The 14713-nt window shown below is 43.2% G+C and overlaps 1 protein-coding gene across 3 annotated transcripts in view; it reads right to left on the bottom strand.

Moving 5' to 3' along the window:
- Positions 1–3058, bottom strand: part of TMC7 (transmembrane channel like 7) — a 106665-nt gene extending 103607 nt beyond the window's left edge. For 2 of the 3 annotated variants that reach the window (XM_089679056.1, XM_089679057.1), the window contains exon 1: positions 2890–3058. In XM_089679056.1, the coding sequence (XP_089535182.1) occupies positions 2890–2911 (22 nt within the window). In that variant the 5' untranslated portion in view covers positions 2912–3058. The remainder of the gene's footprint in view (positions 1–2889) is intronic. The other variant, XM_089679058.1, reaches the window with a different exon arrangement.
- Positions 3059–14713: the final 11655 nt, after the last annotated feature.

The following is a 14713-nucleotide window of genomic DNA, read 5'->3' as shown; positions in this document are numbered from 1 at the left end:
CGTTATTCTCTACGGGCATTCCTTTCTCTTCCGTTATTCTCTATGGGCATTCCCTTCTCTTCCGTTACTCTCTATGGGCATTCCTTTCTCTTCCGTTATTCTCTATGGGCATTTCTTTCTCTTCCGTTATTCTCTATGGGCATTCCTTTCTGTCGGAGATCGCCGCGCCGCTGGGCTCGGCGCAGGCGCAGTACACCGCCCTGTACGCGGGCACCGGGACTTGGCTGACCGCGGCAACCAGGTTCGCGCATGCGCAGTAGAGACCACGGGCGTGCGCCTGGCACCAATGACAGCGCAGGGCGGCATATTTAAACGGCCCTGAGCTGTCATTCAGTGCCTTTTGGTCTTTCTGAATCCTGTGAACCTGTTAACCTGTCAAAGTAAGTTGCTGACCCGTATTGTGCCCTGACCTTGCTGTTTCTCCTGTTCTTGACCCTTGCTTGCCTGACCTCTCTCCTGAATGCCCCCTATTGGATCTGACCTGCTGTTGCTGACCTGGCGTGTGACCCGACTATTCTTTGCCCGCTGCTCTGTACCGCACCGTCCCCATAGTTACCGACCCGGCTTGTATGACCTTGCACTTGCTCAGCCATCCATCCGTCCCTCTCAGCGGGGTCTCCAGACCTCCTCATACCTGGCTCTCTCCCGTGGGAGCCCCTGGCGAATACCCCTACCACTGACGGGTGTCCTCAGTAGTCACGACCTGGTCCCGGGGTACTCCAAGTCCATCCCCACCATCAGGGGCCCTGGTGAACAAGTACTCTGGGGCTTAGACTCCGTGCGCTGGGAACATCCGATCAGTGGAGTGCTAGTGGTACCGTCGGGCGGTCCCTTACACTTTCTCTTCCATTATTCTCTATGGGCATTCCCTTCTCTTCCATTATTCTCTATGGGCATTCCCTTCTCTTCCATAATTCTCTATGGACATGCCCTTCTCTTCCATTATTCTCTATGGACATGCCCTTCTCTTCCATTATTCTCTATGGGCATGCCCTTCTCTTCCATTATTCTCTATGGACATGCCCTTCTCTTCCATTATTCTCTATGGACATGCCCTTCTCTTCCATTATTCTCTATGGGCATGCCCTTCTCTTCCATTATTCTCTATGGGCATCCTTTCTCTTCCATTATTCTCTATGGGCATTGACTTCTCTTCCATTATTCTCTATGGGCATTGACTTCTCTTCAGTTGTTCTCTGTGGGCATCCCTTCTCTTCCATTATTCTCTATGGGCATTGCCTTCTCTTCCATTATTCTCTATGTGCATTCCTTTCTCTTCCATTATTCTCTATGGGAATTCCTTTCTCTTCCATTATTCTCTATGGGCATTGCCTTCTCTTCCATTACTCTCTATGAGCATTGCCTTCTCTTCATTTGTTCTCTATGGGCATCCCTTCGCTTCCATTATTCTCTATGGGCATTGCCTTCTTTTCCATTATTCTCTATGGGCATTCCCTTCTCTTCCATTATTCTCTATGAGCATTCCCTTCTCTTCCATTATTCTCTATGGGCATTCCCTTCTCTTCCATTATTCTCTATGACAGGGCTTGAAAAAGCCACTCGCCAAATGCGAGGAGAAATTCTCTAGCGGCGAGCACAGATGATGGAGCGGCTGTGCTCCAAGCCTCATTGTGAAGCAGAGTTCCGGTTTCCGGATTCTTCAGCACCACCGCTGAGGGGACAGGTGCAGGAAAGGTCCGCTCTCCTCCACTGAGAGGAGACACCCTCTCCACCACCGCGGGGGACTCAAGGAGTAAGTACTGTATACGTCATATCACTATAATGGAGTACAGGGGAGCTGGGATATACATTACTGTATACAGTTTTATATTTTGGACTCATTATTCTAAAGAAAAATGTAATTTCATAGCTTTAAGGGGGCGTGGCTGGGGGCAGGGTTGGAGGCGGACCTGGGCAAGGTTATGTGGGGCAACTGGTGGAGAGTAAGGTTTGTGTCTGGCTTGTAGGTCTAGACTCGAAATTTTAAGCCCTGCTCTATGGGCATTCCCTTATCTTCCATTATTCTCTATGGGCATTCCCTTATCTTCCATTATTCTCTATGGACATTCCACCGCGCTGTTAAAGTCTATGGGCATTCCCTTATCTTCCATTATTCTCTATGGACATTCCACCGCGCTGTTAAAGTCTATGGGCATTCCGTTCTGTCATTTCTTTCAGTATTTCCCCGGTCAGGAATAGCTGTGGCCCTTGAAAACCTGTCATTGCACTGTACAGGCTTGGCAGCCTGTGGAAATCAGCCCATTCTTGCTGGTTAGGATTTGTAGATTGGCTAAATGCCCGTGTGAATGGAGTCTGGGAGCCTGCAGGGGATCGGGTAGGTAAAAACTGCTTTCTGCTGCCCCCTGGACCTAAACAAGCATTTAACCCCCGCAGTTTGGAGGCAGCCCCACTGCAAGGGAAAGTTTTTTCTTTTGCTAAAGTTCAGCTTTAACATGATGGGAAACAGTGGAGCCCAGTGCTCTCTATATACAGTACAGCCCATCCCCCATCCACACCACTGAACTCTGCAATGTCTTCTCCATCCACACCTATAGGAAGGGTCCAGGAGTGCAGGATCCTGTACAATGAATGGGCTCGATTGGTTTCAGTACAGAAAGTCATTCTGAAATATTACCAAAACTAGACTGTGACTTCCAGAGATGAATCAAGTGAACTTAGAGCAGTGTATGAAGGACATACACGGACGTGTACTAGCAGGAGGTCAGATGGCCATTGTTAGTACTGTGGAAGCTCCTCATGAATGATGGAACGACAGAGGAGACTACACGGAGCTGAGTACAGGAGGGGACATGTCAGTTCTCTGATGCCAGTGTGGGCGGAGTTTACCATTATGAGGTGGGACCCAATATTTCTTTTCTGGACACCTACCGTTATCCTCCTCGCCGTCCATGCTGTCCGGTACTCGGTGTGTATGACCCGCTGACGCCCCGTTCTGTGGTGACTGGAACAAGACCGAGCAGAACAGCGCAAGCTCCTCCTTCCCGGCCCCTCCTTCTCCTCAGAGTACCAGGACTGCCCGCACTGAGGGGGCTTCCCTTCCGGAAGAGCCTTGGGTCGCTGCGTGCGTTGATTGGCCGGATAAGTGGAGGAAGGCGGGCCTTCCTCCAGGTGTTCTCTGAGCTGGGCGTGGTGTGGGTGTGATGGGTTGTACAATAGCTCGGCACGGAGCTTCTGTTAGTCACCTGACTGTACCTGTGGCTGATTCATTGAGGTGACACATAGGAGACGCTTCCTACTGATGTGTTGTCATTGATTTCTCTGAACAGATGTGTCACTCTACTTTCATATTTAATCGTGCAGACCATACACGGGTCAAATTCTGTTTCTTTTTTTTTTTTTTTAGAAAAACAGAAACTTCTTACATTTTGTAATCTGAAGGTGCCACCAAATGATTTCGAAATTTAACCAACCAAGCTGGCAGGCTGCATTCACACTTGAGTGTTTTGTAGCTTGAAGCTCAAAGCTCCAAAAACGCTCAAACTTAAAAAATCAATTGTTATCTATGGTGCCTGTTAGTAGGATCAGGTGTGAACAGGCGCCATAGAGAACAATTGATTTTTTAAGTTTGAGTTTTTTTGGCGCTTCAAGCTACAAAACACTGAAGTGTGAATACGGCCTCAATTTCACCTTGTTACTAAAGAAAAGAATTTAGCTGGGAATCTACATTTATTTCCAGGTCACAGCTCAAGCTAATTTCTTTTTCAGGTATATTTCTCGTACGATTCTCCCATCATTGATTAGAAATTCTTTTGTTTAAAAAAAAAACAACAAGCCCCAGCAGTCAAATTCAATGTCCACATGAAAATCGTCCAATGCTGCAGCCCACTAATGGTGCAAAATTCAAATGAAAATTCTTAGTTATGATTTTCGAAAGAAAATTATTTTAGAATTCGACCCATGTATGGCCTGCATAATGATCCTTATATCAGGATGATTTCCTAACTGCTGGAGAGATGAAAGTGTGTCTCTAGGCTAAATCCTTTGTTTTCTGTAAAGGGAGGAGGGTAAGAACCTCTGTCAAGCTTTTATTGCTGTCTGTGTCCCCCTGAATCAAAACTCTTCCCTTCTCCATCCAAAACTAACCTGCTCACAATGTGATGTTGAAGTGAGTTGTGTACATGGCAACATGCTGGATTTTTTAGGCTGTCGCCACATTTGGATTGAGGTGTCATTTTTCAACATTAAGTACTTCCATGCCACCCTATAGCAGAAATACTGCTACAGAGCGGCACTGGTGCACAAAATCATGTATATATACATGGTTTTGCAGCTCCAGGTAGGGGTCCCTACCTGCACCTCCAATCGCGGCTTCGGCTGTTAATCACTGGGTCCTGGCCGGTGATTCCCTGCCAGCAACCGGCGATTGCTGAGTATCACCTACGGGGGAGCCATACAAAGCAGTGTGCTTACAGTGTAAAGCACACACTCAGCACACAGTTAACCTTTTGATCGCCCCATGTTAACCCCGTACTGCCCAGTGTCATTAGTACAGTGTCAGTGCTTTTTATTAGCACTGATCACTGTATTGGTGTCACTGGGGATGTCAGTGATACCAAGTCAGTTCCCCCAAGTGTCAGAACTCCCGCCACAGTCCCACAGTTCCGCTAAAAGTCGCTGATCACCATCATTACTAGTAAAAAAAATAATTTTAAATTCCAGTATCTAAACCGCCATTTGTAAATGCTATAACTTTCATGAAAACCAATTAATTTACACGTATTGGGATTTTTTTGTAGCAAAGACTTGTAGCAGAATACATTTGATTTTTTAAATTTTTTTACTGGAGGTGTTTAATAGCAGAAAGTCAAAAATATAGTTTTGTTTTTTTGTTCTTCAAAATTGTTGGTCTTTTTTTGGGTATAGCACAAAAAATAAAAACCACAGAGGTGATCAAATACCACCAAAAGAAAGCTCTATTTGTGGGGAAAAAAGGACATAAATTTCATTTGGGTGCAGTGTTGAATGACTACGCAATTGTCAGTTAAAATAACGCAGTGCCGTATCACATAAAATTGCCTGGTCAGGAAGAGGGGTAAAACCTCTGGACGGCAAGTGGTTAAAATAAATTAAAAATAAAAACAATGCCATGGGTAATAATGCATCACATGGCCCTAAAGTGGAGTGTCCCTCAAGAATTCATTCTGGCTCATTGAAAGAGTGTGTTCTAGTGTGAATATGGGCTCCCAACTCTGGTAGAAGGCGTGGGAATGTCATTTGTGACACATGGAAAAATTGGATCCTGGGGCAAGTAACTTTTTTTTACAGTCGATCTGTTTGAATTTTTTACATCCTTTTTATTGGGGAGGGAGAAGTCTGGAAAAAGGAAGACCTTCAATTCAGATTTTTTTTAAAAAAACCTCCCATACTTCATTTTGTTTAAAATATTTGATTAACTTGATAAAATCTGCCAACAATCAAACAGCCATAGCTTCCCTTCCAATTGATTTAGACTTGATTTCAATTGGATTCGATCAAACTGAATCCATTGGCCTGGGCAGAGTATTATTGATCGTTTTGCACTATGAAAGTTTGTTCATGAATATGATTATATTTTGACTGATCGGATTATGAGATTGCAAGGTAGAAAGATGCAATCGCAAATGTACCATCCAAAATAACACTGTAAATTCACTGTTTGAAAAAAAATGAAAGGGTGAACAAACACCATATACCCTCTGCACCCCCCCATTCCCCGCTATACTTACTTCCTGAGGTGTCAGTGCCCACGCAGTTGGTCCAGCAGTCGGGGATTTGAATTCCCTGCTCTTCTCCACCTTCTCTTTGCACTGCTTCCAGAGCAATTCTGATTGGTCAGCATCCGCACAGTGAATTGCTCTAGTCCATCCAGGACTAAAGGAGAAGTACAGCCAAAGCTCTTTTGGCTGTACGTATCCTATGGATCAGAGGAGTGCAGTTCGTTCTGCACTCCTGTAACCTGTTTTCAGTTGTTGGCTGACGCCACTCAGTCAGTCCAGGCTGGGGAAAGATCTCAACTTCAAAGTCAGGATCCACCCCAGAGCCTGGGGCAGCACCTGGCTCAGATTCTCTGTGAGATGCTGAGAGCCTGAGCCGGCCACTCACTGGAGGGGGGGGGGGTCAGAGCAGACAGCGGTGACTGACTCTCTGCTCAGAATGGCTTTGAGAACTCAGGGTCATGTGATCGCTGAGTTCTCACACTTAGAGCCGTGGGGGACAGATGCAGCATCAGACCGATGAGGAATCCACGTAGGTAAGTGTAATTGGGGAAAAAAAGTAACTCCACACCTCTTTTTAGGCCTCATGCACAGTGGACATTATAAAAACGCCAGTAGCATTAGCTGTAGAATGCTGCAATAAAAACATGAGTTAGCGTTTTTGCATTAGCGTTTTTGCATTAGCTTTTTTTAGCATTTGCGTTTTAATTTATACTGCCACAAAATCTTCAGGCTCAAAAACACTCAAAAATAGCTGCAATTTTTTAGGGTTTTTTCAGCTTATTTTGGCATTTTTTAGCTTTTATCAGCTTTATTTTTACAGCTAAAAAACTCCTCTTGAAATCCACTAGTTCTGGGGTTTTTTTCCAGCCAGAAAACGCTCCTACCAAAAAACGCTGATTAAAGCCTATGTGTGCATGAACACATAGGATAACATGCTGGGGAGTTTATTGGCTGTAGAAAAAAACCCCAGGAGCCAAAAACAACCACTGTAAAAACACCCAGTGTGTATGAGGACTTAAGCCCATAGAGCAGTTCTAGCAGTAGCTGCTATCAGTAAAGAACCTTCTAATCCAATGTGTATCAACACAGTTCAGATGAGAAATACAAAGTAACATTGTATACTTTTGTATCTACTCTATTTCATTTATCTGCAGATCAAAGGGACAACCTTCCATCACAACCTGGCAAACAAAAAAAAAAAGTTTTTATTTATTTATTTATATTTTTAATAAAATGTGTCCATTTAATCCTTAGTTACACAAATCACCTAATCACCCCCTATGAACTGTTTCTCCTTCTCTCTTCAGCTGTTCTTTTACTATTTTTTAACGATTAATATTTAAACGTTTTTGACTTTTTTATTTGTTTTGTTTGTTCTTTTTTATGTGTCACAGAAAAACAAAACCCTTTACTTCATTTGAGAATAACTGCAATATACCAGAACTATAACTTTAGTATCATTTTGAACAGGACAATTTCAGAATAACATTTATTCTTTCATTCTACAGTAATACTGTAGGCTAATTTCATGTCAATGATGGCTTCATGGTCTTTTAAGGGCATATTGTTGCTATTATAAAAGATAAAGAAAAAATAAAAATTCTAGCTAACCTGGATTCTGGCTAGTGACTAAGACTATGACATACTTTCAAGAAAACCTGTCACCTATCCTTAAAGTACTAAGAGGAATAAAACACTAAAACAACCTGTCATCATTTTATTACACCAGAGTTCCTCAATGGCCAATCACCAAGGGTCTAGTTTTACAAATACATAGTATTGATCTTTATTGAAAGCCTTTCATTTGATGTAATAAAAAATAAAAACCTTATGCATGTAATATAATGAACTCACTAGAGCAGCCTTTCTCAACCAGGGTTTCTTGGAATCCTTGGGTTTCTCTAAAAGTTGTTAGGGGTTCCTTGAACTGTGGTAGACAGACCTCCCATATGATGATGCCTGCATAGTTCCAGGGCTAACACAACTGGACAGAGCCAGTAGCGTGACACCAATCTTGTTTATATGTCTATAGGGTGGCATTCTGACCACCACTTTACGAGGGGCATTCTTCCCACTGACCACCAATGTAAGGGGAATTTTTCACACTGACCCCCAATAAATTGGTTTAAGCAGGGGTTCCTTGAGATCCTCAAAATAATTTTAAGGGTTCTTCTAGGTGAAAAAGGTTGAGAAAGGTATTCTGTGGGGAGAGTTATTGCAATTCAAGAAACGTGGTCAGATAGCTAAGGGTTCATGTACACTGCAGCTGATAAACTCAGGTTCAGGAGCTGTTCAGCGTTTTTTTCAGCAGCCTCTGAACTCTCTCTAATGTTTTCCTATGTGTCCATGTACACATACAGTAGCTGTATACAGTTGTTTACAGGCAGTTGAGTTTACAGTAGTTTTTTTGAACGCACCCAACTTGCATTCAGGAGTAGATTTTATCAGCGTTTCAAACACCAAACGCTTGTAAATGTGTGTAAATGCGGCTAACTGCATTTAGAAGTGTTTTTTAACTGTTCCTTATCCAGATGCTGTCCAGAGCTTTTTTTCATCATCGGAAATGCATGCAAAGCATTTTCCATGTATTCAAATGGACCTAGTGCACCAGTTCCAGGTTTTGCGTGAAGGAAAAAATGGAAGAACGTGCTGCATTATGCTCATGATGGGATTCATAGTGAATACAACCAGAAAAGACAGGTCATCTCAACACATACTGCTCTCCCTGCTTCTGCTCTCTCTAGTTCTCTCAAAATGTCTGAAATAGTTAATTTTCTACTGTTTTTCAGTGCATTCTGAGCATTTTGGAAGGTCTCCTGAGGTTATCTTAAAAAACCGCTTCTAAACGCAAAAGCTCATAATCGCACATAAACGCGGTATGCAAACGTGGCTAAACAGACGTTTTTTAACCTATGTTTTCAGCAGTCAGTTTCCATCGTTCAGAAGAGTTTTCCAAACGTCCCGTGCACATGGAGCCTAACAGTATTACTATGCTCAAAGGTCCTTGTAAATGCTGGATCTCAGGAAGGACAGCATGGAGGTTCGAATAGTAAAAGATGAAATCTGTGAATTAGACAAAAGGTGGGGTCTTCTGCTCTTCAAGGGTTAAATGCTTGTTTAGTCTAGGGGTGCAAGTCAAGGTGTAATACTCACCTTACTTTGGACTCCCACAGTCTCCCTCCATCCATGCAACCGGTCAAGCGCTACTACCTTTTGCAGTTCCATGCTCATCTCCTCCATGTACAATGCAGATGAGAAATATGGACTGCTCTTCATCCAAATATTGACAATAAAAACACTGCTGTTTTTGATCTACCTCCTCTGCAAGACCCATGAGTGCCTCTATACCAGCTTTGGATATACAATGAGTTAATAGTCCAATGCTGTATGTGATGAGGATGAGGAGCCACCCACAGTCTGGGCAAAAGAGAACAGCTCTGGAGCTTGCCGGACTGGGGTATAATCTGCACTCGTACACTAAACTAACATTTATCAGTGGAGGAGGTCCACTGCAACAGTAGATTTTATCTATCTCCCAGGGTTAGTTTTAACAAATTCCAGGCGCTTTAGTTATAGGTTTTTATTTTTATAATAATTGCTAGATATCTTGTTTTGCACTCTCTTATTGTACATGACATTAGTTTACATTCCATGAGATGACAAATGAGTCTGAAAATGGTTTACAATACCACTTGTGACCAGTCGAATAGCATGTGACATAATCTCAGATATGTCTACATAGTTTTTTTTACAATGTTAGTTTAGACAGAAGTGAGAGCACCACTGTGTTTGTACATTACTATTTACATTTATTACATATTAATTTGCAAACCCTTCAAAAGTACTTTTCCTTGCGCAAAGATTCTATGCCCACAAGTTTTCTCTTTAGAAACAATTTGAAAACAAAGAATGTAAAATGTTGCTCTTCCTTCGCATTAATCTGGTTTAGGGCCCATCACACCATTTTTATTGAGATGCTATTTGCCTTGTTTGTTTTGGTGTAAGGTCAAACCAGTGTGTTGTAGCAGTGGGGATTGTTTACTAAAACTGGAGAGTGCAAAATCTGGTGCAACTCTGCATGGAAACCAATCAACTTCCAGGTTTTATTGTCAAAGCTTAAAGTGCTTATAAAGGCTCAAGGTTTATTACCTTCATGCATTTTACCTTCTCTGTGCAGAATCTCCCCAGCCCCCCCCAATACTCACTTAAGCCCCCTCTCGATCCAGCAATGTGCACTGAAGTCTCGGCTATCCTGAGACTCCTTATCCTCATTGGCTAAGACAGCAGCAGGAGCCTTTGCCAATCACAGCCAGTGAGCCAATGAGAAGAGAGGGGAGGGTGGGGCCAAGCCACAGCTCCACGTGTGAATGGACACATGGAGCAGCGGCTGAGGAGTGCGCATGCTCGAGCTTCCCATTAGCAAGCTGCTTGCTGTGGGTGCAACTGACATGAGGGAGGGGCCAGGAGTGCCGGGGGGGGGACCTGAGAAGAGGAGGATCCGGGCTTCTCTGTGTAAAACAACTACACAGAGCAGGTAAGTATAGACATGTTTGTTATTAAAAAACAAAATTAGGCTACGTTCACACTAGCCTTCTGTGCAGGCGGCAGAGAGGCGTTTGGGAAGCGTTTTTACCGCTTCCCAAACGCCTCTGCCAATTCTGCACATTACAGCACATGGTGCTGTTCTAACAGGAGTGTTTGTGTCGCGTCGCGTTGCGTCGCGGCAAAACGGACGCCTCTGGTCGAGTCAGGAGGCTTTGAAGCCTCCTATTCTCGTCTATGGTGCCGCTCCGCAAACGCCCGGCCGGCGTTTGCGGTGCGGTTGCGACGCGGTTGCGGGGTGTTTGCGGAGCGGTAACACCACTCAAATGCATTATAGGCGTTTGTGGGGCGTTATTAACGCTCGGTAAACGCCTAGCAACCGCTGCTAAACCGCGCATGCGGCGTTTGCGGAGCGTTTGCCGAGCGTTAAAAACGCTCCGCAAACACCGGACCAACGCTTGCCAAACGCTATAGGGGCGTTTGGCAAGCGTTGGCAAAACAGCCTAGTGTGAACGAGCCCTTAGACCTTTAGAATCAGTTGAATTAATGAAGTTAGAAGCTGATTAGTTACCATGCACAGCTGCACTAGATTCTGAGCGCTCCAGTTTTAGTAAATCTACCCTGGAGTGTTCTGAAAACAGAACTACATGAAGACCTGTTTTTCTTTAATATACACCGGGTTGTAGTGGAAATCACTGCATCCCAACACCTGTGTATGAATAGGACATTTCAATAAAGTTCTAATAGAAAACAGTATGATGCATCTCGATCAGTGCTTCAATACTGTGTCCTCTCAGTGCACACTAGCATTCAGCAAGGCTGCTGGTGTGAATCAGCCCTTAAGCTAACCATACATGGATCCCTGCTGAACCTCTTGAATTTCAACCATTCCCGTTTGAGAGGAGTTGACATATTGATCGGCTCCTACCAAAGGGACTGCTGTTATATTTTCCGTTGATCAACTCTTGCAGCCAATCAGCTGTAGTGCTGATCAGTGTATTCTAGCAGATGAGTTATCCCAATGCCAAAATACAGTAGCGCAGTGGATGGATTTCCCCATGCACTTCGCATGTGTGGAGAGGGAAATCAGTTCATTCTTTTTTTTATCAGGCAGCTCCCTCTATAGCCAGCTTTAGTGGTAGACACAAGGGTCTGTTCACAGTTTTGTATGCAGTGATTGACATTTTAACAGCATATGACAATTGGATTTTTGTATGGCTTAGTTCAGAATTATTCAGTACAATTCAAGAGAGTCCATCTAAACTCTGAAGGACCATTCCCACTTATGTGTTGCATTAACGTGGGCTGTCACAATGCTTGCCAGTGTTCCTAGTCTTTTTGCAGTGCGATGTGGTGGCATTTATTGTGCATTGTACAGTAGAGTGCAATGCATGACATAACAGCGCACCACAATATGCATACTGTGCATTCTAGTGGGCTGCGATTTGAACAAAGAGTTATGCCTTTTATTTCATCTGTTGTGGTACACTGGCAGTCTATTCAAAATTAATGGAGTACCTTAACTTAACGCACATTAACATGTAACCATAATGCTGGTTCATGCATGTGCATTAATGCACTTTAATGAAATGCTTTAGCATTTTTATGCATTGCATTGAGACAGCCTGTTCACTTTGAATGGGCCCTAAGGCTAGGTTCACACTGAACGTCCACATTTTCATGTTTTTTTTGTGGTTTTGTATGTGTTTTTGATGCATTTTGAATGCATTTTCTATGTATTCCTTTATGCATTTTTCATACAATCCTACTGAAGTCTATGAGGTAAAAATGCACTGTTTTCAGTGTGTCAAACTAAAGCTAGGTTCACACCTGAGTGATTTTCTACTAGAAGAGTGTTGCTCCAAAATGCTCAACAAGCCAAATCCCATTAATTTCAATGGCCCCTGTTCACACCTGAGCATTCTGTTACCTGCTGCAAAACATCTGTCACTCACAAAAGTACATGAGATTCTTTTTGGCATATTACAGGTGTTTCTGGCCCCATAGGCTACATTGGAAACGCCTGAAAATGTGCATCATGAGAGTTTTCTGAGTGTTTTGTTGCACGTTTTCTGCTCAAACAGCAGCTCTTCACCTCTAATCTCCTCCAGTTCCCTTCCCCCTAGTGCTTTCCATTGGCTAAACAAAATATGCCTGAAGCTATAAAACTCTTGTTATATGCTTCAAAAAAAAAAACTCTAAAAAAACACATGAAAATTGCTCTGCACAGGTATGAATGTAGCCTAAGGAGCACCTGCATTCCCATAGATGTGATCAGGCCCTATATACATAATAGTATTCCTCTTGTCATGCACTGTCATACAATAGCTAAGGCAGCTTTCACAATGATCTGTTTTTGTTCAGATAAATAAAGCAGAAGAAAAGCGAAAGAAAACTGCATCCCTTTAAATCCTATGTAGCTTTTCACACTGGTCCGTTGCACTTCAGTTGTGGTTAAAAAAAACCTGCTTGCTGCATTTTCGGACATGTTTGGTCCAGTAAAATAAAATGCATCAAAAACACATCCCTTCAAATTTAACACAGCATGGCAAAATGGCAGCAAAAACACATATGCATTTCTCATACACGGCAGTTTGAAGTAGCCTATCACCTTGATCGCACTGATCAGACTTTAAAGTCATGTGACTTCCAGTGAAGTCGCATGATTTCAAAGTCGGATGTCATTCTCTCTTGAGGTACGATTTGCAAGACATCTGCGGCTTGCAAGATACAGATGTTTATGCAAGTTGTACCTGAAGTAGTGCAAGCATTACTTTAGAAATTGGTGCTGCTCCGGCCAAGTCTGAATCATACCGATATGACCACTTTAACTGCAGACAATAGTATGTGACTTGCCATGCGATTTGCAACTCGCATGGCATGGCAAGTTGCATAGCAAGTCACACCAGGTGTGACTGGGGTGTAAGCCCTGGTTCACATTGAATGTAACTTTGAAATCGCACTACTTCACTTGAAGTAGCACAATTTCACAGCTGCAGGTCAGTGCAAATTCAGGTGCAACTTGCTTGACATCTGTGCGCCATCATGCACAGATGTCTATGCAAGTGGCACCTGAAATCTCCAAACATTGTGCAGGAACTATATTCAAAATTGGTGCAACTCCGAGAGAGTCAGAGTCGAACCAGTTTGAATGGTTCCATTGCTGACAATAGGGTGCGACTTGTCAGGAGATTTGGAACTTTCAAATTGCTTGATAAGTCTCACTGGTGTGAACTGGGGCATGGCAAATTTCACAGGTGTGAAGGGGGATTATGACATAATGCTGCACTTGCAGAACATTTGGGATATACATTACACCAAAATGCACAGAATATGAACATTTATGTAAGAACTAACTCTCCAGCACCTCAGAGGAGTCAGTACCAAGAAGAAACCAGGGATGTATTAATGGCCTAAAATCTTGGTAATGCAGCCCACCTCAGACTGGGAGATGAAACCAAAACTGGAAAAAGAAGCACACGGGTGGCAAACACCTAGCGCATTATCCAAGGTTTATTTAAAATTGTAAAAACAGAAAACATACAAAATGATATGCATATAAAAGCCTGTAAAACCACTGCGATGGCCCAATGTAATGGCTGAGCAGAGCTCTGAGGAAGGGGACACATCCCTGAAACACATCAGCAGGCCGACCTCATCACCAATGGGACACTCTGCCATTACGTTGGCCCATTTCAGTGGTTTTACAGGCTTTTATATGCACCTCATTTTGTGAGTATGTTTTCTGTTTTTACAATTTTAAATAAACCTTGGATAATGAGCTAGGTATTTGTGTGTTGTAGAATGCTGGGCTGTGTTTTAGTGTGAACCTAGGCTCACTGTATATATGCGTCGGGGTGCCATATGGAAATAAGTGGCAGTACATATATTGTGTTGAGACAATGTAGGCTGTGACACATGTAAATCTGATCCAAGTCGTTTTGACCTGCATGTGTCACTGCACAGGTACATAGGAGAGCCCCTATGGAACCAGATACCATGGCCACTGACCTTACTAATAGAAATGTCACTCAGGCAGTAGCTGGTTATGCTGAACGGCCCATCATGTCAATTGGAAGGTATGTACTAATCCTAGGTGTACATGACTTATGTAGTAAGATTTTATTCTCCCTTACAATATAATTGTGTGATGCCCATTACATAGGAATACATTGCTGCTTGCACTAGTTCTTGCATTCCTTGCTTGAGGGAAACAAAGTTTTGCTGGCAGAAGTATTACATGTATTAAGTGTCTTTTGACCTGTCATTGATTACGTCTAATGTTCCGAGCTCACTGTTAAGTATGCGAATATCCCCAGTGTCATCCAGATTTATTGGTTTAGTGTGTGCAATAAACATACGAAAGCGGAGAGGAGGATTGTACCCAGGGCATGGTCTCCCGGGGAACAGCTTGCTGTGCTGAGAACCTCTGTATGTAGCAGAGAGGACAGGAG

Source organism: Staurois parvus, unplaced genomic scaffold (assembly GCF_062004578.1).
Source record: "Staurois parvus isolate SC_StPar_1 unplaced genomic scaffold, SC_StPar_1.0 ptg000217l, whole genome shotgun sequence".
Lineage (NCBI taxonomy): Eukaryota > Metazoa > Chordata > Amphibia > Anura > Ranidae > Staurois > Staurois parvus.
Note: the sequence above shows the minus strand (reverse complement) of the source record. Positions and strands in the feature narration are given on the sequence as shown.